Raw genomic sequence first — 21,050 nt, 5'->3', positions numbered from 1 at the left:
CTTTTGCCATGAGGTCTTAGCAGGGGGTGAGATTGGGGTTGATTTATTCTCCCCACCCCTTCCCCCCACCCCCCGGAATATGATATCCAGCCAGAAGAAAGCAGAGATTTTGACAACCTGGTAAGAAAATGAAAGAGACTCTAAGGAACTCTTTTACATTCTCTGAAAGAACCAGATACATTCCATGTATAGTAGTGGCCAAAATTGTGGAACCCTTTTGGGAAAAGTGTATTTTTGAGGTTTGATGGCTAACAACACCACTTTTTTTTGGAGTTTCAAGATAATCATATTCCACTGCTGAAATGGCCCAGGAATAGCCCAGATCTTAACCCAATTGAAAATCTATGGAGCCGACTAAAGAAACTTGTTAGTCAGAAGCGACCCAGCAATAAAAATAAAAATAGAAGCAATCATTCAATTTTGGTTTCACATTATAACAGCTGTAGAACTAAAAGACTTGGTTCACTCCATGGGAAGATGTTTTAAGGCTGTAATTCATGCTAAAGGTTACCCAACTAAGGATTAACTGACAGGGTGATAATTTTTGTATATCTCATTTTTTCTATGGTGATAATTTTTGTATATCTCATTTTTTCAACATGTTTCACTTTTCTTTTTACTGTAACTGCTATTCTAATAAATAGCAAATCCTTCATAAAAGTTATTGCATTACATTCTTGATTAAATTATCTTTCTATTGAGATATAATTTTACTCCATAATATCTCTATTGAGATATAATTACTCCAAAAAATAAAGTGGTGTTATTAGCTAGTTTTAGAAAATACACTTTTCCCAAAAGGTTTCCACAATTTTGGCCACTACTGTATACCCTGCTCCTCAGCTTTTTAGTTGAAGGTCAGGTGTATACAGGTAGTCCTCGACTTACAACAGTTCATTTAGTGATCATTCAAAGCTACAACAGCACTGAAAAAAGTGACTCATCGTTTTTCCACACATACGACCATTGCAGCATTCCTATGGTCACGTGATCAAAATTCAGCTTCTTGGCAACTGACTCATATTTATGACGGTTGCAGTGTCCCATGGTCAGGTGATCCCCTTTTGCAAACTTCTGACAAGTAAAGTCAACGAAGAAGCCAGATTCATTTAACAATCATATAACTAACTTAACAACTCCAGTGATTCACTTAACTGTGGCAAGAAAGGTCGTAAAATGGGGCAAAACTCAATATCCCTCACTTAGCAACTGAAATTTTGGGCTCAATTGTGGTCATAAATCGAGGACTATCTGCACATTTACAAAGAATGTAAAGATTTGAGAGATGGGGGTTTTTTGGGAGGAAGCACAACCTACCAGCAACCAAATATTCATGCAGAATAAAATGCTTATTGGGAGACAGAACTTAAAAAGTTTTCTGCAGGGTCTAATGGTCAATTTCCTTTCTCAAATTATTCCCATAGCAAAACGATAGCATTTCAAGAAAGAAACCAGAAGAAAGCAATCCAGTAATCATTTTTGTTGTCGTTTATGTGACTAAATAGTAAAATGATTCCAGAGTGCCATCAGTGGGATATGAGTAGATGTGAGATATAAAAAACTTTCATGCACCCTCTATCTATAGGCTAAGAAACCAGAGGAGGAACGATCCACTAAATTAATGATTAGTAGAAATAGTAAGAGAAAATTCAAGCATGTCCATTCTTAGCTTACAATGCAAGACCAGATAAATTAGCACTTACCATTAGGAATGAAAGGAGAACTAGAATCCAGAGGCATTGGTGGGCATTTCATCTTATCACCACATTCAGAATCCAATTTCTTGTCCTGCAATGCGGTATTTTGCTTTGGCATGACATGGTAATAGGATGGAGCATATTTTGAAGAACTACAACCTTTAAAAGTAAAAATACATTGTAAGAATCCTTTACCCACTTTGTTGAATTATTCTAATACGTTGTGTACAATAAATACATGTGGAGGATGATGCCACATTCTAAAGACAGGGATTCTGGCAGAGAGGCATCTCATACCGTGGTGGCATAGTGGTAAGAATGCAGTACTGCAGGCTAATTCTGCCAACTACCAGCAGTTCAGTTCTCACTGACTCAAGTTTGACTCTGCCTTCCATCTTTCCGAGGTCAGTAAAATGAGGACCCAGATTGTTGGGGGGCAATGTTGATTCTATAAACCACTTAGAGAGGGCTATAAAGCAGTGTGAAGCGGTATATAAATCTAAGTGCTCTTGCCATTGCTATTGATACTGTTTTAAGTCTTCTAGCCTGAAATACTGTAAAATGTTTCTTATACCCATAATATGCACATATATATATTCATTCTATTTTAGTTACAGTAATGCAATTTATTATAAGTGTTAAAATCATACTGTAACTGTTTTTTTTAAGTGTCAAATCAAACTGTGAGAAAACCCACCTCTCTTTTTGCGCGATTCCTGAATTTCTTCACAAAGTTGTTCAAAATTTTCATCCATTTCTTCCTTTATTATAGCATAGGCTGTGTCTTTGAGAAAACAAGCTCTATGTCTAATCAAACGATCTAAAACAAATACACAAGAAAATACTTTGTCATGAAATTAATAGTTACGCAGAAAAGTCTGTAAATATTTCATAAATAGTATGAAGTTTAATACCTTTTCATAGTACAATTTCAGCTTTAAGTTACAATACTCTTAATTCCTTCTTTTTTAACCTGATAGAGAACAAGTTGGGTACCGCAGGCTGTTAAAACAATATCTGTTTATTTAACATAATATACAGGTGGTCCTTGACTTACAAAGTTTGTTTAGTGACCTTTCAAATAGCACTGAAAAAGTGACTTCTGATTGTTTTTCCCAATTACAATTGTTGCAGCAATCTCCATGGTCACGTCATCAAAATTTGAATGCTTGGCAACTGGTTCATACTTATGACGGATCCAGTGTCTCAAGACCATGTGATCACTCTCTATGATCTTCTGACAAGCAAAGTCAATGGGGAAGCCAGATTCACTTTACAACTATGTTACTAACTTAACAACTGCCGTGATTCACATAACAACTGTGGCAGGAAAAGTAAACACTGGGGCAAAATTCACTTAACGACTGTCTCACTTAGCAACAGAAATTTTGGGTTTAATTGTGGTCGTTAGTCAAAGACTACTTGTATCATAGTTTGATTGTGTATAAATACTAAGGCTTACCTCCAGGATCTCTATCAGGATTGTACTCTAACGCATTGCTACAGATGAGGTCAATATCTTTTAGATAATCTTTGGCAGACAGATACAGGTGAAGATCAATTTTTGAAATAATGGTTGAAAGATCCATCGGCTGCTTGATAACTGTGACATAGTCTGGTACCTACAGGAGCATTATATTAAAAAAAGCCTGAATATATTATCTGCCTTCAGGAGTAAAATAAGTTTACATTTCTGTATGTTTTAAGAATGGTTGATACTGAAAATGTTGGAATTAATGCTTCTGAACTACCTTTAAAAGGTAATTCAATTTTTTGGGTGGGGAAACCAAAAATCTTTTAGTCAACTGCACAGTTCTGGAAATGTAACCAATTACATATGACAACCTGGGAGAATAGGAGTCCACAGGCCAAATATAACTCCAGCTCCCATTTTAGAGCTTTCGGAGAAACTATGAAGCAATCAATTTTTTAAAATGTAAATTTTCCTGATTTTAGAATAAAAATAATAGAGATCTCTCCAATCAGGTCAATTTTTCCTTTTTTAGAGGAGAGAATCAAAAGGAATATCTTATACTATCCCTTGGTGAGCCTAGGTGGCTCAGTGGTTAGAGTGCTGTGCTGCAGGCCACTTCTGTTGACTATCGGCTGCCTTGCTTACTATTGGCTACTATTTGGCAGTTCGAATCTCACCAGGCTCAAGGTTGACTCAGCCTTCTATCCTTCCGAGGTGGGTAAAATGAAGACCCAGATTGTTGGGGGCAATATGCTGACTCTGTAAAACTGCTTAGAGAGGGCGGTATGAAGCGGTATATAAGTCTATGTGCTATTGCTATTCCTCAAATGTTGAAGGCATTTATTTCATCCAGAAGCCTGCCTCTCAAACTGGTTGAGAGGTTTGATTCTCCTATTCAATTGGAATCATTGTATCACTGGTTATGATCCCTACAGCTCCTAACCACAAGGAAGTTGCTCACCCATAACATAAGATATATAAAAATTGAATAAAAGAGAACAGAAGAAAGAAAATAGGACAAGGAGTGGGTAACTGTCCTGCTGGATCAGACCAAAGATCTTTGTCATTTTTAATGTCTGTCAAGCATATAATTTTTCAGAAAAAGAGCTTCATCAAGAACTGTACAGGTTGTTCTACTGAGATTTATTTGAGTTCCTATATTTATGTTTTGAAAGGAGATATACAAAGCATGTGCCAAAAACGCTTTCTTCTCCAATTCCCAAGACTAAACTCCTTTGAGAAGAGAGAAATGAAAAACTTTCAACCTATGAACAAGAAGTTCTAAAAAGAGAAATAAGAGAGTAGACAGAAGGCAGAGGATATAAGCAGAAATGAAGAGCAAGGAATGCTAGCAAACAAAAGATGGGAAAATGCCAAGCAGGTTATGATCAAATAGAAAGCGACCGAGGGAGACAGAACACTTTTAATAATTCGAAATCTCTTGATGCCTTTAATGAAGATGGCACACATCCCAAAATTGCTTTCAAACTTTGATATTTTAAAAACATGTTTACCATTTACAGTATTCACCTTGATCAGTTCTGCCTGCATTCATTACTTTTTCTAACTGATATAGTTATAACCATATGATACAGTGATCCCCAACCCCTGGTCCGCAGCCCAGTGCCAGGCCATAGTCCATTCAGAACTGGGCAGCAGAAGTGGTGGATGGTTGAGCACAGGCAAAGCTGCATTTGTGAAAGTGGCATCACACACACACACACACACACACACACACACACACACACACACACACACAGACCATTCGCCACCACTGCTGGTCCGTCAAGCTAGAAAGGTCGGAGACCGCTGATCTAATAGCTACATTTGGGAAATTTCAAGCTTAATATAATCAACAATAGTCAATGATTGCACTGAGGGATGTACAGGAGAAGAAAACAAATTATTTTGAAACTTGTTACCTCATGAAAATCAACGGGTTTTGTAAAGGCTCTGAAGCGTTTATCAATGGCAAGTCTGTGTGTCACATTTCTTAAAAAAATTCTGAGTTCACGTAGAGTATCTTCTTCCTGCTCCTCAAGTTGCTTGACCTCCTGTTCTGTCAGCTGCCGTGGTTCAGGTGGGGGAGCTACTGGCAATACCTCTAATGCCTGCAAAACTTAAAAAGGAAAACAGATTCGTAAACGTGTAGCTGTTTACAAATCCACCTACAATAAGCTTTATCTGATGTATTTGAAGCACATCTACCTGCTTTCTTTTTTGACACCGGTGGTTTAATTGCTTGATGGAGAATTAAACTCTCAAAAAATTTTCTTATTTCTTCCAAACTAGGCAAATCAACATCAAAAACTTCTCCAAAACCATCAACAAATAATTCCTTTACCTAAAAAAGATGCATCATGGAAAACAAATTAACAAGAGAAGAAATGTATAAAACAAAAACTAAAGGGTAACTGAAATGACTGTATCTGTAGCCTCACAAAATTCTAGAACTATTGAATTACTATTGCTTCATGCAGAAAGTCTTAATGAAAATAGAAAACATTAAAAATACAATTATGGGAAACATTTAGACAACTTAGCAGTTTATTATAGTTTTATTAATCTTTGCTGCAGCAATGCAACAATTTTTGATAAGCAAGCACCACTTAAGTATGAGGCAGGAATGTGTGTGTATATACTTTTTTTTTTTAAAAAAAAACCCATCCTCTTAAAAAACATTAAGGTGTGAATTAGGATGGATTTTTTTATTTCCTTATCCTAAACTTGACTGTGCTGCTAGATAAGGACAAAATCAGATACAATAAGGTACAGTGGATTATCCCATGAACAAACTGCACATACCTCATCTGGCAGAGCTTCATGATGTGTATCTGATGTTGCAAGAAGAAAAATAGGAGCAAAAGATGGAATGTTCTGTAATAGTGTAGTAAAGGTTGCTTGCAATGTGTGTCCAAGCGTTCCCCACCATATGTGAATATTTGGAATGTATATTATACTTGGCGCTGTTCTCTTAGCTTCACAGATCAACTAGAAAAAGAAGTCATTTTAATCACTTTTAAAAATGCAGTTGTCCACTTTACTAATTACCTAGTCATTTAACAGATTGTAATTTAAACTATACTTATATTCCCCTATAACAGGGGTCAGCAACCCACAGCTCTGGAGCCGCATGTAGCTCTTTTACCCCTCTGCTGCAGCTCCGTTGCTGGTCAGCTCCACAATTGATAGGGCTTTTGGTTAGGACAGGTAGAGGAAAAAGGATGCCGCACTAGGAGGAGATTCTATGGTGGGGGAACCAGACTTCCAGTCGGCTCCAGAATTGAACAGGGGCCTCCGGTTAGGACCTTTGTGGCTCTTTGAGTGTTTAAGGTTGCTTACCCCTGCCCTAGAATTCATGAGTCAATTATGATGGCTTCAGTTGATAAAATCAAGTTTTTAAATGCATGAAAGACTATGGAAAAATGTAAGAGAGCAGACCAGTTTAATTTTAAAAAGGCAACTGGGTCCAGAAATAGAGCTATGGGAATGAAGCATTTTAAAGAGACTTGGCTTCATAGTGAGTCAATTAAGCCTGCTTAGGAATTTACACTTACAATTTCCCAAGGTTATGGTTTTACTCGTGACTAACATTAAAGATACCTTTCTCAAATCACTCTAGTTCTCACTTATTTGGTTTATCTGCTAGGCTTGACAAATCTGGTCCATATCCTGTTTTGGCATACTAAATTCAAGTTGTTGTTTTGTCTTGTTCTTGAAAAAAATAAACTTGAAGGATGGGAATGAATCTTTGTTTTGAACTATTCAGTGGAATATAGCCACAATTTTTGGAATTTAACGTTAGATAGTATAAAGACAGATAGTAACAGACTGGGCAAGTTACAACCAACAGACTTTGTCTGGATTTCAGTCAAAAATGACCCTGATGTGACAAAAGACTCTGGCATGGAAGAGACAAATTCTCCAACCTCCAGCCTCTGCCCTCTTAAGATTGCAGGCAGAATTATTAAGAAGTTGGCAGAGGCAAACAGTGTATGTTGGGAAATGAAAAAACTGACTCTGTTCTCCAATCCGTTCATACTGAAATCTTCAAGAAGAAGCAATTTCTACTTCCTGGAAATTTATCTTGGTAACTCCTGGAAGAGAGGTAGCATCCGTTTCCAAAGTTGATATTCTCCATAGAAATAGGGGAAATGTTTATAGGTAGTCCTTGACTTACAAAGGCAATTGGAACCAAAACTACTTAAAAGAACTAAACAGTACAGGATAATGAAATACCTGTGCACATGTTTCTTCAGGGGTTTTGGAACTGACACCAAAGAGGATAGAAAGGTCTAGTGTATAAACAGGAAACTTTTCTAAAGCATGAATAACTGCTGGAGCCAAATGAGAGGCTTGTCCATATTCTGGCTTCCCACTAATTAAGAGTCTTGGTCGACAAGATGTTGGTTGGTGATAAGCATTTCTATTAAAAGGAAAAAAGAAAACAAGGAGCTCCAAACTGAACTCACATATTACCTTTTCAATCATGTAAGATCCGAGATCAGCTTGAAACTTCAAGTAATTATTTTTGCTTAACACATTTTAGATATTCAAGTACTATTTTTAAATCAAAACAGTAAAAGGTATAATAAAGTATTTCATATATAGGTCCCATGTTTTCCCGAAAATAAGACCCTGTCTTATATTTTTTTGAACCCTGAAATAAGCGCTTGGCCTTATTGCCATGCACTCAAAAGCCCGATTGGGCTTATTATCATGGGATGTCTTATTTTGGGGGAAACAAGGTATATGTAGTGCTTCAACTAAGCAATAAAAAACTGGCAGAAACTGCAAGCATATATGACCTGTATAATTTTAATAAATAATACCCATATGCACACAAAAAATTTGAAGCTAAATAGCTCCGTTTTTTCTCCCTAAAAATTAATCTGTGATAACATCACTATTCTTTTCTCACTCTGCTTTTCAATGTTCTAATTCAGATTTTTATGTACAAGTTCATCCAAAAACTCTGCAAAATAATACCCTTCTTTTAAATTTTAGTACTGATCAAGGAACAGAAGGCAACAAATAAATCCTATTCAGTAGGGAAGAAAATCCTACTGAAACATGCATGAAAATAGTAAATGTTAGGGTAGGATTTTTTTGTTTGTTTGTTTTTTTTGGGGGGGCAAAGATTGCCATTGATCACGCACCTATTAAAATTAAGAAAACGTGTCCGCTTTTCAGAGCCTTTCTGAAAATGTCCAGTTTCAAATACTGTTGGTCCTTCTTCATCGCTGTATAGCAGATCAGGTTCTGACACATGATTAGCAAAATCTTTAAATGAAACAAAAAGAGGCAAAGGTTTTCATGTGAATATCGTATTTTATTTCTAAAGCTAAGATTTTTTTTCTCTTACTGGGTCACTGAATCTTATTTTTAAGGCCAATTTTAGATTTTTATTTAAACACAGGCAATTAAAGGGAATAAGTTGTCAAGAAGCCCGATGCCAACTTTCTAGTGAAAATATAAATGAGAAAAAAAAAGTCTCAGGGTAGAATTATATGCTATTAAATTACAGCTCAAATGTATGTATTTTGGTTACTTATCTTTGTTTGCTCTTATATTTTAAATAGCCTGGTTTATTTAAAAGAATATGCTATTTCACAAAATAAAACGTGCCTGTAATTTTGATGGAATTAGAATCACAACCTTTAATTAGTTCTCATGATTTCTATGTAAAATAGCAGGATAACTAATGTTGGGAAGCAATTATTCATTAAGGGCCATATTAACTGCAGAGGCGTTTCATCATAGGCTAGTTCGTAACTCTTCTAGTTTCCCCTGCTGTGTGCTGCATTATGGGAAAAAGGAACAACAGACAGAGCCATTTGTTTCACTGGCAAACCTATTTGGCCTAATCAATGTTATTGTGGTTTCTTGTATCAATTTTTTCCTTCCATTGATAAAATACAGCAATATATTGGTGAAGGAATAACTGAATAATGGATCATGTTATTTTGTATTATCCCTCTAGCTTGCCAGGAATTATCATCTCCATTCCTTACTCAATATCCTTGTCTTTTCAACTTGAATTGTTATTATCACATTGATCTCATTTTACTTCTTTGCAAGTCATATTTCTTTAAAATACTGTTTAAAGACTGTTCTATAGTTTGCATAGAACTACAGTATTTCTTCTAACCCTTTTTAGATATTTTAAAGGTTTCCCTGTCCAGTCATGACCTACTCAAGGGTGCTCATTTCTGATTCTCAGCCGAGGGAGCCTGTGTTGTCCAAGATGTTTCCATTATCATGTAGCCAACATGAAAATACAGAATGCAGTAACCTTCCTGCAGAAGTGGTACCTATTTATCTACTCACATTTGCATGCTTTCGAACTGCTAGGTTGGCAACAGCTGGAGCGAGCAATGGGAGCTCACCTGAGGCTCAACGGCACTCAGGTCTCGAACCTGGGCTGTCAGCTTTCCAGTTGACAAGCTCAGTGTTTTAACCGCAGAGTCATCACACACCTCCTTAAATATTTTATAATATTTTCTTTTTTATCCTAAATAATTGTGATTTTTTTGGTTTTATATGTTGGACAATGACTGTATAAAATTGATTAACTGATTGTACAATATACATTCCTATTATTAGATCAATATTGATAAGAAATGAGGAGGAGAAGGAAGGAGTTTCAGCTAGCAAAGAGGGCATGCTTACTCCTTTGTCAATCTATGCTTTCTTATGAAAGTAGGTATCCAGTATGGGTGATTGAGATGATAAAAAAAAATTCTGTGATAAGTACACCAGATAATTGAATTAAAATATCCAGATGAGTTTCATTGTTAGTTCTCAGCTAAAATTGATGCTACCTTATTTTATTTATTTACTTATTTCTATCCTGCTTTTATTATTTTTACAAATAATTCAAGGCAGAAAGCATATCCAACACACTTTTCTCCTCAATTTTCCCCACAACAATGATCTCTGATGTGGTTGGGCTGAGAGACAGCAGTTGGCTTTCATGGCTAAAGTGGGACTGGAACTCACGGTCTCCTACTTTCTCGCCTGGTGCCTTAACCACTAGACAAAAATGGCTCCATTGTCCAGCATCTTGAGTCTATTAGTAATTTGTCAATGGCTACCATTAAAACTTCTCCAATTGTGTGGCTTTCAAGTTGCTTGGAAAGCCACAAAGCTGTACTCTTACGGTAAAACATCTGGACTTGAATTAGGAAGGATATGTTAACATTTTAGCTTGTACAAAACCCATTCTATAGCACACATACATACCTCTATCCAAAACTGCAAGTAAATAAACTTTATTGAAATTTAAGTGTTTTTGTGAATTAATCTGGTTAACTAAAAGATCGATCTGCACTGATTCTTTTCTGCCCCTCTCTTCAAAGAGAAGAAAAGGCAAAGTCTTTCAGTATTAGTGTTTTATTAAAATGAAGGTGACTTAACTATCAGTCCTAAATTTAGATAAAATATTCTGTTTCAGAAAATAAGAAATTTAAATACCTGATTTATTCCCTCCTTTCTGTGCCAGTTCTGCATGTGGAAATACATTTTGTACAACTTCTAAAATTCTTTGCAGTACATTTTCAAGCAGTGGTTTTGAAATTGTAGAGAGTGCTTGGCCAGGTGATGTTACTGCCCGCTGAGAAGCAGGTATAGTCTTTTGCATAGCAACCACAAAATCCTTAGCAGTTATGTTGATAGAAGAGATATCTAACTGCAGCTTCACACTGCTGGTGTAAATCTGAGGATAACGTCGCCGCAAGGCACACAAGGCTGCCTCAGTACATATCGATTTAATATCAGCCCCACAGTACCCTATAAAGAAAAACATTTGTATTAAATATCTTTAAAATAAGCAATTTAAAACCATTTAATGATATATGTACCGTGTAAGAAATTGGAAAAGTTCTTTTCTCTCTGAAACAAAGAATCGACCATCATAAGACCTACAACTGAATATAGAAATGTTTTATCTTTTTTTTTTTTTTTAAAAAAAATCCACCTGGGCATTATGCTTTACGGAAGTTTCTAAAGTGGTGTTTCCCAACCCGGGCAACGTACAGGTGTAAAAAGTGAATTTAATTCTCCAATTCACATTATCAAAAGCTTTTTGTGCATCTAAAAATATCAAAGCCATCTTGTATGCATATCTATCATGCTACTTATTAGAATAAGCACTGTCATGTAAAACAGCCAGATTGGTATGATCATTAAGGCATGAGGCTAGAAACCGAGACTCTTGAGTGTTGCCTGAGGCACAAAGCCAGCTGGGAGCCTTTGGGCCAATCTCTCTTTCTTAAGACCTAGGAAAAAAAGGAAGAGCAAATCCCTTCTGAAAATCTTGCCAAGAAAACTGCAGGGACTAGTGCAGGCAGCTGTGATGAGCCAAGACTGACTAAAAAAAAACATGCATAAGATTAGTAAGTAACCCCCCTCCTTTTTTAAAGGTATAATGATAAAAAAGAAAAGAAAAAAGGATAGTTACATTGATTATACTATCCTGCAAGCCATCCTTGCTTCTACAATGCATTTTAAAAACTTCCTTCCAAGGAACTCATGAACTCTTCCAATTATTATCTTCTTGATCTTCATTCCTCCCTCATATCTTGCAATTCAATCCTAATTTATTCTTTTAAATAATAAAATTACTTCAAATATTTCTTTACACTAGTCACTTGCTATTTGTATTTAAGTTCATATTTAGTGTTCATTTCTTTATGATTCCCTTGTTTAACGATACACATTTTTTATATCTGCCAAGCCATCAACATACAAGTCATTTTTATGGTTCCCTTAACATATCTACCTTCCATTTCACTATAAAATTGGATAGAAAGATGGTCTCATGGGCTTTAGCATTCTTTAGTAAGCCTTCTACCACAATTAGATACAATTGTCAAATTGCACTGCTATTTATATATAAGCATTTCATTTCATAGCCTTCATTTATATATAATTTACAATCCCTCAGTCAATCTTCTGCCAAGCACTGAAGAATAAAAGCAGGCATACACTGCTTCCTGGCAATCAATTAAAATGGGGGATATATATTATATGCAATATATTAGAAATTTTTCCTTGTATTCTGTTTAATACGTTTAGTTTACTAGGAAAAGTACACAGCATCCACCTTCATCTGTTGGAATCACCATTGGCTCTCCCTGTCCTCACCCTCTGCATGCCAGGGCTGCACTTTCACCCAGCACCTGGATCCCAGATCACCAGCAGAAGGAAGAAGATGGCAAAGGTCAGTTGGGTTGGGGGGGGGGGGTGTAGCAGTATTTGTGGCAAAATATAAGGTACCCAAAAGTGTAGAGCTGGGGGCCCAAATTTTAATCATGTGATTGGGGGCCAGCTGTCACTTTAAACAATCGCTGGACAAATGATCATAAATCAAGGGCTACCTGCATCCCTTGCCTAATTGTTTTGTCTGTTAAAAAAAAATACACTTCTACAAATCGTGGCAGAAATTATTCTGAGCTTTGTATGCACATGGCTAGCTTCCAGCTAATACTAGAAAAACTCTTTACAGCAAAAGCAGATAAAGAGTGGGACCAATTGATTATGCAGCAGTAGTCTTTCATTATTGGATTTAAGGAGAATCAACAGTTCTTACTGTTATATTTATAGCCCATCTTTATTCTGTACAACTCAAGACATACTGCTTTCCCCCCTTATTTTCCTGATAACCACCATCCTTCCAGTGAGGTGAGTTGGGCTAAGAAAAAAACTGACCCAAAGTTGGCTGGCTTTCATGCCTAGTGGGGAGGACCAGAATTTATGGTCTCCCAGTTTCTGATCCAGCACCTTAATCACTGCACAAAAATAGATGCTCAGAGTTGATGCTAATCATTAACTTATGCATTAACTCATATAATGAAGTACCTGCACACAAATTCTAAATAATTACAAAAATCAGGTCAAAGCAAAATATGTACAGCTATATTTCCAAGCAACTATACAAGACAATACTCTTTAGAAATGGATTGTGCAAAGTATTTTGCATTCTTGTTCTTACCAACACATTTTTCAGCAACCTCCTGTAGAAACATTTCTGATGGCTTAGGGCTCCATTCGCGTGTGTGGATCTTAAGGATCTCCTTTCTTGCCTAGAAACATAAAGGGTTTTTTTAAAAAAAGTTTTTAAGATTTCTTAATCTCAAGATATCAAATATTCCAGTTCCCATTCACGAATGCTCTATGCTTACATTAACACCAGTTCATTATTATAATTCCTCAATATAATTGTAATTATATAACAAAATAACTTTGGAAAAAGTTAACAGACTGTAAGCTTTATGTGATTTTTATCTTCATGCAAGATAAAAACTCAAGTGGACAGAGATGTTGTCTAGAAAAATCTCTCAAACTAGAGAAATAAGCAAAACAGCAGCTATGAGTAACATGGCTCCAATATTAGAATATTAAAATAGACTGAAAAATGGGACTTCCTGCATTATAAGCCCATTATGCAAAGCAATATGACATAATTTAGAATATGAAAAGATCATTGGGCCATAATTTAAAATAATGGGAACAAAACAAAAATGATTAATTCTTTATACTTTTGTTTAACATAATAAATATAACATTGATAAGACCACTTTCTGCTTTAAGTGTAATTATATAGCTATATATAATTTTCAACTGTAGAAGATTGAATATCTGTTGTTCAGAAGCAAAAGACAGAATTATTTTGGTCTTCCCAAAGGTATTTAGCAACCCACAGTGGTACACAGAGCTGGATGGAATTACAGTATGAACAAGATTGTTTCCTGTGAAATGGAAATAGTTTTCCATTTCAGTCTAATTATTTTCTTCATAAGTTAGATTTTAATGGACTTATTTCTAACTGAAGAGTTGTTGGGAAATGCAAAGAAAGACAGCACAAAGTAAAGTACGCTACCACCTTAGGATGAAGCATTTCAGAAAACCATTCCACTAGTTACAATGGAATGTATTTCAATCTGATGCATTATGTGTTTTGATGAGTAGATTGATGGAGCAAATACAGGACAATGTTAACTCTTCTTCTAGGAGGCAGGGGGATCTCCTGGGGAGAAGATCCCTTTGAGCAGCCAATTTAAGAAAAATGTACAACGAATCTACAATCACAAAATTGGTGGCACACCAAAGAAAGCAGAACAGAATGCATACCAATAGCAATTATACCCCGCTCCATACTGCTTTACAGAAATTTCTGAGCGGTTTCAATGTCAGCATAAAAGTATACTTTCTTGATTTCTGATGATGGACCAAATGAAAAATAAAAGACAACATAGGAAATATATTTATTAGAAACATAGTGATCTCTCACTCTGCACAACCCTAACTTGTTTCTGTCATAATAATTATAGACATCCAGTTCAATTCAAATGAATGCTGTACATTCCAGACCCTAACTGAAAGACTGATTTAGACACAGCTGATCTGTAGGCCTAATGTTTATTGCTCTATACAATGCTCCATCGTGGTAAGCCAAAGCTAATTATTCCTCTGTAGTAGAATTTCTTACCTCTTTATCTGGTAATGTAAATAGGAATTCTCTGTCAAAACGTCCCGGTCTTCTCAAAGCAGGGTCTATGGAATCCAATCTGTTTGTAGCACCGATCACCACAATCTCACCTCTATTATCTAAGCCATCCATCAATGCAAGCAACGTAGACACAATTGAGCTTAAAAACAAAATTTTAAAATGTTACCCGTTACATAGTAGAATCCACAGGTCTTATATATAATTATTGCATATTAGACTCTAATGTATTTTTGCAACATTTTATTACTTTTTTTAATATGTAATGTGCATATTACTTGATCAAAAGTACTGTTATTTATGTAAGCAAATAACTAAATACTATGTTTCCTTGCTTATTTAACTATTTCTGTCCTAATTTTCTCAAAATGGATACAAGGTCAGATTATACTCTTTACAATCTTTTGAATTTAACCCGTCATATTGAAATTCAAAGAAATGTTGAAGAGCTAGATTTTTTAATTACACAGCACATACCTGTGAATCTGATCTTGTCTACTGGACCGTACAGGAGCAAGGCCATCTATCTCATCAAAGAATATAATTGAAGGACGCATCTGAAAGGCCTAAAAAGAGACATTCAAATTAACTATGATTCAAATAGTTGTGGGAAACACAAAACACAAAGAAAGCAAAATTACCTGATCAAACAGCAGACGAAGCTGTCGCTCAGATTCGCCCACCCATTTACTGAGACAATCAGCACCTTTTCTCATGAAAAATGCTATTCTTCTGTCTCCGTGGCTGCATTCATTAGCAAGTGCCCTGGCAACAAGAGTTTTTCCAGTCCCCGGTGGACCGTAGAAAAGGCAGCCCCTGGAAGAGTTCAAACTTGCAGTTAAAGTAATTATTTTAGCATACTCTACCTAATCACTTTAAGACTTTGGCAACCAGGTTTTTAAGAAACACCTTCAAGCAGCACACAAAAGGTACAGGAGCTTATTACACTGATGTCCGTAGTGATCAATATTGGTGCCTATGAATTTGGAGGTATGAGCATGCTAATTAATAATCATATCCTCAATGGTCAAAAATGCAGCATAATGAACAGTTAAAACCACATATAAAAAACCCAACAATATAGGCACTCTATACAAATGACTTAAGAACAAATCAATATTAAATAGTGTAGAAATAATAAAAATAACGAGCTCAGCAATGGTGCTATCTGAGTATGTCTCCATTCAAAAATTTCCCAGAATGCTAGATTTTATATGTACATAATCGAGAGATCTCAGAATTTCTCCACTTGAAATTCCATGGGGAATCTGAAGATTCTAGTTAAGGACCTACAAATTTCCTGTAACAGTTCCCAAAATTTTTAGGTTATAGATTAACGAGCCAGACACCAAAGGCAGGTGTCAGGTTTCGATGTCATCTCAAATAATTGGCAGCATCAGAATGCTGACATCAGGTTTTTGTCCATGATTATGGACTCAAATGCTGATGCAAAAATTTCTGTGAACTTCTTCTCATGAGTTCAGAATTAAGAGGTGGCAATGGTGCCTTTGGACATAAACCCCTTTCCAAAATTACAGAAATGATCATGAAAGATGAATAATGCAGAACAATAGGACTGTACATGCTACCAAGACCAAAGGTGGTAATTTTAATCATCTTTATCTTATATATCATCATTTCAATTTTCTGAAATGTTTGTATGTGTTATCCTTTCTTATTACTAATAAGCTTTCTGCATGAATAGGAAGTTATTCAAAAATATTGAAGTTGTTGAAATAACACATAGGTTTTCGATATGCATTAATTATCTGATTTCAGGAGTTCTAGGAGAAGATGCAGACATGAGATAGAATGAAGTGAAACCAAAATTATCAATTGGCTGCAGCATTTAATGAATCTTTGTGGCTCTTCAGAAGGAGGCAACATGAATGGATTTCCTTCTAGAGCAGGGGTGTCAAACTCAAGATCTGCAGGCCAGATGCGACCTGCAGGATGCTTAGATCCGACTTGGAAATAGCAAAGGACCGGCCCATCCTTTCAACTAAAGCTATTCTGAACAATTTTCTGACAAAGGCTGTGAACAAATGTGAAACCCATATACAGCATTTAAGATTGTTCCTTCGTTCAAATTTTTTTAATGGTTATTTTCTCCTATATTTGGTGCTTTCATATTGACTGCTATATTTATATTCTCTTGGCTCTAATAATTATTTCAATGTTTAACCTCTGTAAATAATGTAATTTCTTATTTCCCAATTATTAATTTGGTCTTTCTTAATTAGGACTTGTTTATATTTTGCATTATCTCTTGTGGAAGCCTGGCTATAATAATATATTAATTTGAAATTACAAAAATTTACACAAAAATAATTCAAGGACACTTTCAGATTCATTTTAAGATTTGGGTACTTCTTAATATAATATAGTATAAATTAATATAATATAAACTAAGAACACATGTATTTTTTTGTAAACTACTATGACTATAGTAAACCTTGTCAATTTTAACTTGCAAGACAAATTGATCTAAACAGTGCATCAAAATGATAATTATTAGGAAGTGAGCTTGTCTAAAGATCTTAAGAAACTATCTATCCCAAGAAAGTCCAAATTTTAAAAAAACTTCAACATCCAATAAAAGGAAATAATTTAAAGTACTACCTTGGAGGTTGAATCTTGAATCTCTCAAACACTTCTGGATAAAGTAATGGGAAAACAACCATCTCCTTTAAAGCTGAAATATGATCAGAAAGTCCACCCACACAATCAAATCGCACCTAAAAAGGGTGACAGTTGGCAAATGAAAATAATAAAAATCATAGCCAAAGTAAAAGCTAAATATTACCTATGCTGTCCTCACAAGTATCTTTTAAGTTTATTATCAGTATATTAAAGAACAGCTCAATCTACATGGTGTCCAGGAGTCAACGATGACTTGATGCCACATAATTAATCAACCAAAAAAGTTACATTAATTTTAAAGATAAAATTATCTACATTCAATTTTTATGTCAGAACACAAGACATTAAATCCTTACCGAAGTGTCTATTTGCATTGGATCAACGTCAGCCAGGCTTGCTCCAATTTTCATTCGATCTCTGTGGATTCCCTTCAACTCATCTTTTTGAAAATTTAGTGGAAGGCACCTAATATGAGAATTAATAGTTGTTGAAAGTGCTGAAGTAGAAAGTACAATTTAATTTAGCCACAGTTTAAAACCCTGAATAGAAAAATAGATGTAGCTTCATAGTTAATGTTAAATTTGAAACCTTGTTTTATATATCAGTGACTATATAATTCCAATGTGACATTCAACTGTTAAATCCTGGTAGCATTTAATTATGGAAAGCCAGAATTTACCATTTTCTCACTGACAACATTTTAGACAGAATCCTCCAATGTAATCTCTGGAAAAAATACACTATCCACTTTGAATAAATACCTGCTCAGTGCTTTGTTGCGACTTCTTTTCCTACGTCTTTCAAAGCGTTCTTCATCATCAGATGATGACGAGGTTGTGGAATCACTGTTATGAATTGCATGCTTTCGCCTATTTTTTTTTTAAAAAATAAGTATGAAAATGCATGTTGTGGAAATATTAATGTATTAGTAAATATATGCTGAATATGAGTGTAGGTATGAGTACCGTATTTTCCGGCGTATAAGACGACTGGGCGTATAAGACGACCCCCTACTTTTCCTGTTAAAATATAGGGTTTGGGCTATACTCGCCGTATAAGACTACCCCTCTTCCAACGCACACCAAATAAAAATTAAAAAAACATCAACTGGCTCACCCACAATGTAAAAGCAGCTGTGCTAGACCCAAAATGGCCCCTGAAACAAGCAGGAACCTCACACAGCCCCAAAAAGCCCCAAAAAACAACTTTCACGCTTTACACACACACAACACAACACAACACAACACAACACAACTGGCTCATCCACAATGTAAAAGTAGATGTGCTAGACCCAAAATGGCCCCTGCAACAAGCAGGAACTTCACACAGCCACAAAAAGCCCAAAAACCCAACTTTCACACTTCACACACACAAAATTCCACATACAGCTTTGTGAGATTTTGTGTGTTTGTGTAGTTAGAGTGAAACACTACAGAAACACACTAAATCTCAGAAAGCTACACAAATATTATTTTATTTTATTTTATTTTTATTTTTATATGAAAGCTAAATTTAAAACTTCCTAAACTTTAAATGGCTAGGTCTAAAAAAGAACTAAAAAAAAACCCAATTAACTATTTTTTTTTAAAGATCCCAAAGGGGAAAAAAACTTACGTACCCAATAGAACAGGGGTCTCCAACCTTGGCAACTTTAAGACTTGTAGACTTCAACTCCCACAATTCCTCAGCCAGCTTTGTTTTGCTGGCTGAGGAATTCTGGGAGTTGAAGTCCACAACTCCCTGCCTGCTTGGTTGCAGGCAGGGAGTTGCTTGCTGATGGAATGGATTCAGGCAAGCGAAGCAAGGCAAGCAGCTAAGGCAGTGGTTCTCAACCTTCCTAATGCCGCGACCCTTTAATACAGTTCCTCATGTTGTGGTGACCCCCAACGATAAAGTTATTCCTAAAACCATCAAAAATATGTGTTTTCCGATGGTCTTAGGCCAGGGGTCCCCAACCTTTTGGACCTCAGGGACCACCAACTTCATAATTTTAAATTTCGCAGACCACTAATACGAATCCAGTGCCCCGCTTGCTGAAGCACCTGGACTCCCAGTACGGGATGGGGTCCTTCAGGCACTCTCCATCCTCTCTGTCTCTCTCTCTCTCTCTGTCTCCCACTCTTTCTCTCTCATTCTCTCTTTCTCTCTCTCTCATTTTCGCTTTCTCTCTCTCTCCCTCTCTTTCTTTCTCTCCCACTCTTTCTCATTCTCTCTTTCTCTCTCCCCCCTCTCTCATTCTCTTTCTCTCTCCCCCTCTCTTTCTCATTCTTTCTTTCCCCCACTCTTTCCCTTTCTCTCCCCTCTTTCTCATTCTTTCTCTCTCTCCCACTCTTTCTCTCTCATTCTCTTTCTCCCCCCTTTCTCTCTTTCTCCCACTCTCTTTCTCTCCCCCCACTCTCTCATTCTCTTTCTCTCTGTCCCCCTTTCTCTCCCCCCCACTTTCTCTTTCTCCCTCCCGCTCTTTCTCTTTCTCTCTCTCCCCCTCTTTCTCTCTCTCCCCACTCTCTCCCTCTCATTCTGATTCTCTCATTCTGATTCTCTTTCATTTTCTCTCCCTCTCTTCTCATTCTCTCTCTGATTCTTTGGTTCTCTTTGATTCTGTCTCTTTCTCTGTCTCTCATTCTCTCTCTCTCACTCTCTCTGATTCTCTCTGTCTCTTTCTCTCATTCTCTTTCATTCTGTCTTTCTCTCTCTTTCATTCTTTGTCTCTTTCTCTCTCTGTCTCATTCTGATTCTCTCTTTCTCTCTCATTCTCTCTCTCTCTCATCTCATGGGCCAGCCAGTGTCTTGGGGCTGAGAGGAAGTCAAGCATCTCCCTGAGAGACTGAGGGCCGGAAGAAGTGTGGGAGCGAAGCACTACTTGAACTTGTGCGGCATGAGCATTCCGCCTTGGTATATTTGTGTCAGGAGTGGCGCAAGGCAGCCTTTGTTTCCTGCTGCCTGGCACTCAGAGTGGTAAATAGCGTCTGATCCGGAGAGCTGCTGGATTTTGCTCTCTAATCCGGCTGCCAAATCGGCCCCCTGCAAACTCTCGTCTCTCAAGGAGCGCTCCCTGAAGCGGGGCTGGAAACTTTGGTTGGACTGCTTGAGAGAGGAGAGCTTGCAGGGGGGCGATCTGGTGTCTGCAACGGAGAGCGGCATCCGGCTTTTTCTCTCCGCTGTAAGAGCGCTGTAAGAGCGGCAGCCCTCATCTCCTAATGCTTGGGACTGCAAAATCCAGCTGCTCCCCGGACCAGTCACCATTTACCGCTCCGAGTCCCAAACATTAGGAGATGAGGGCTGCCGCTCTTACAGCGCTCTTATAGCGGAGAGAAAAAGCTGGATGCCACTCTCCATTGCAGACACCAGATCGCCCCCCTGCAAGCTCTCCTCTCTCAAGCAGTCCAACCAAAGTTTCCAGCCCCACTTCAGGGAGCGCTCCTTGAGAGACGAGAGTTTGCAGGGGGCCGATTTGGCAGCCGGATTAGAGAGCAAAATCCAGCAGCTCTCCGGATCAGACGCTATTTACCACTCTGAGTCCCAGGCAGCAGGAAACAAAGGCTGCCTTGCGCCACTCCTGACACAAATATACCAAGGCGGAATGCTGCTGCCGTACAAATGAAAGTAGTGCTTCACTCCCACAGCTTCCAGCCATCGCAAACACCACTTCTTCCCGCTTCTGCCGCCCCCTCCCCCACCGCCACAACAGCACCATTCATTCCGGATGGCGAGGGCTGCGCTCGTTTTT

At 37.0% G+C, this 21,050-nt stretch overlaps 1 protein-coding gene across 3 annotated transcripts in view; it reads right to left on the bottom strand.

Annotated features, from left to right (window-relative positions):
• The window catches only part of ATAD2 (ATPase family AAA domain containing 2), a 41,482-nt gene that overhangs the window by 6,466 nt on the left and 13,966 nt on the right, over window positions 1-21,050 (bottom strand). For all 3 annotated transcript variants that reach the window (XM_070940348.1, XM_070940349.1, XM_070940350.1), the window contains exons 9-24: window positions 18,085-18,192; window positions 17,680-17,788; window positions 17,303-17,418; window positions 15,322-15,496; window positions 15,158-15,246; window positions 14,663-14,822; window positions 13,166-13,256; window positions 10,648-10,962; window positions 8,331-8,454; window positions 7,411-7,597; window positions 5,977-6,162; window positions 5,380-5,515; window positions 5,094-5,290; window positions 3,160-3,319; window positions 2,395-2,517; window positions 1,704-1,856 (exon numbers count right to left, since the gene is read on the bottom strand). In XM_070940348.1, coding sequence (XP_070796449.1) covers window positions 1,704-1,856; window positions 2,395-2,517; window positions 3,160-3,319; window positions 5,094-5,290; window positions 5,380-5,515; window positions 5,977-6,162; window positions 7,411-7,597; window positions 8,331-8,454; window positions 10,648-10,962; window positions 13,166-13,256; window positions 14,663-14,822; window positions 15,158-15,246; window positions 15,322-15,496; window positions 17,303-17,418; window positions 17,680-17,788; window positions 18,085-18,192 — 2,429 coding nt within the window. The remainder of the gene's footprint in view (window positions 1-1,703; window positions 1,857-2,394; window positions 2,518-3,159; window positions 3,320-5,093; window positions 5,291-5,379; window positions 5,516-5,976; window positions 6,163-7,410; window positions 7,598-8,330; window positions 8,455-10,647; window positions 10,963-13,165; window positions 13,257-14,662; window positions 14,823-15,157; window positions 15,247-15,321; window positions 15,497-17,302; window positions 17,419-17,679; window positions 17,789-18,084; window positions 18,193-21,050) is intronic.

The sequence above is a fragment of the Pituophis catenifer genome, unplaced genomic scaffold (assembly GCF_029215685.1).
Source record: "Pituophis catenifer annectens isolate HBS135680 unplaced genomic scaffold, rPitCat1.0.hap2 SCAF_3, whole genome shotgun sequence".
Classification (NCBI taxonomy): Eukaryota; Metazoa; Chordata; class Lepidosauria; order Squamata; family Colubridae; genus Pituophis; species Pituophis catenifer.
The sequence above is the reverse complement of the archived record's forward strand: the minus strand, read 5'-3'. Positions and strand labels throughout refer to the sequence as shown.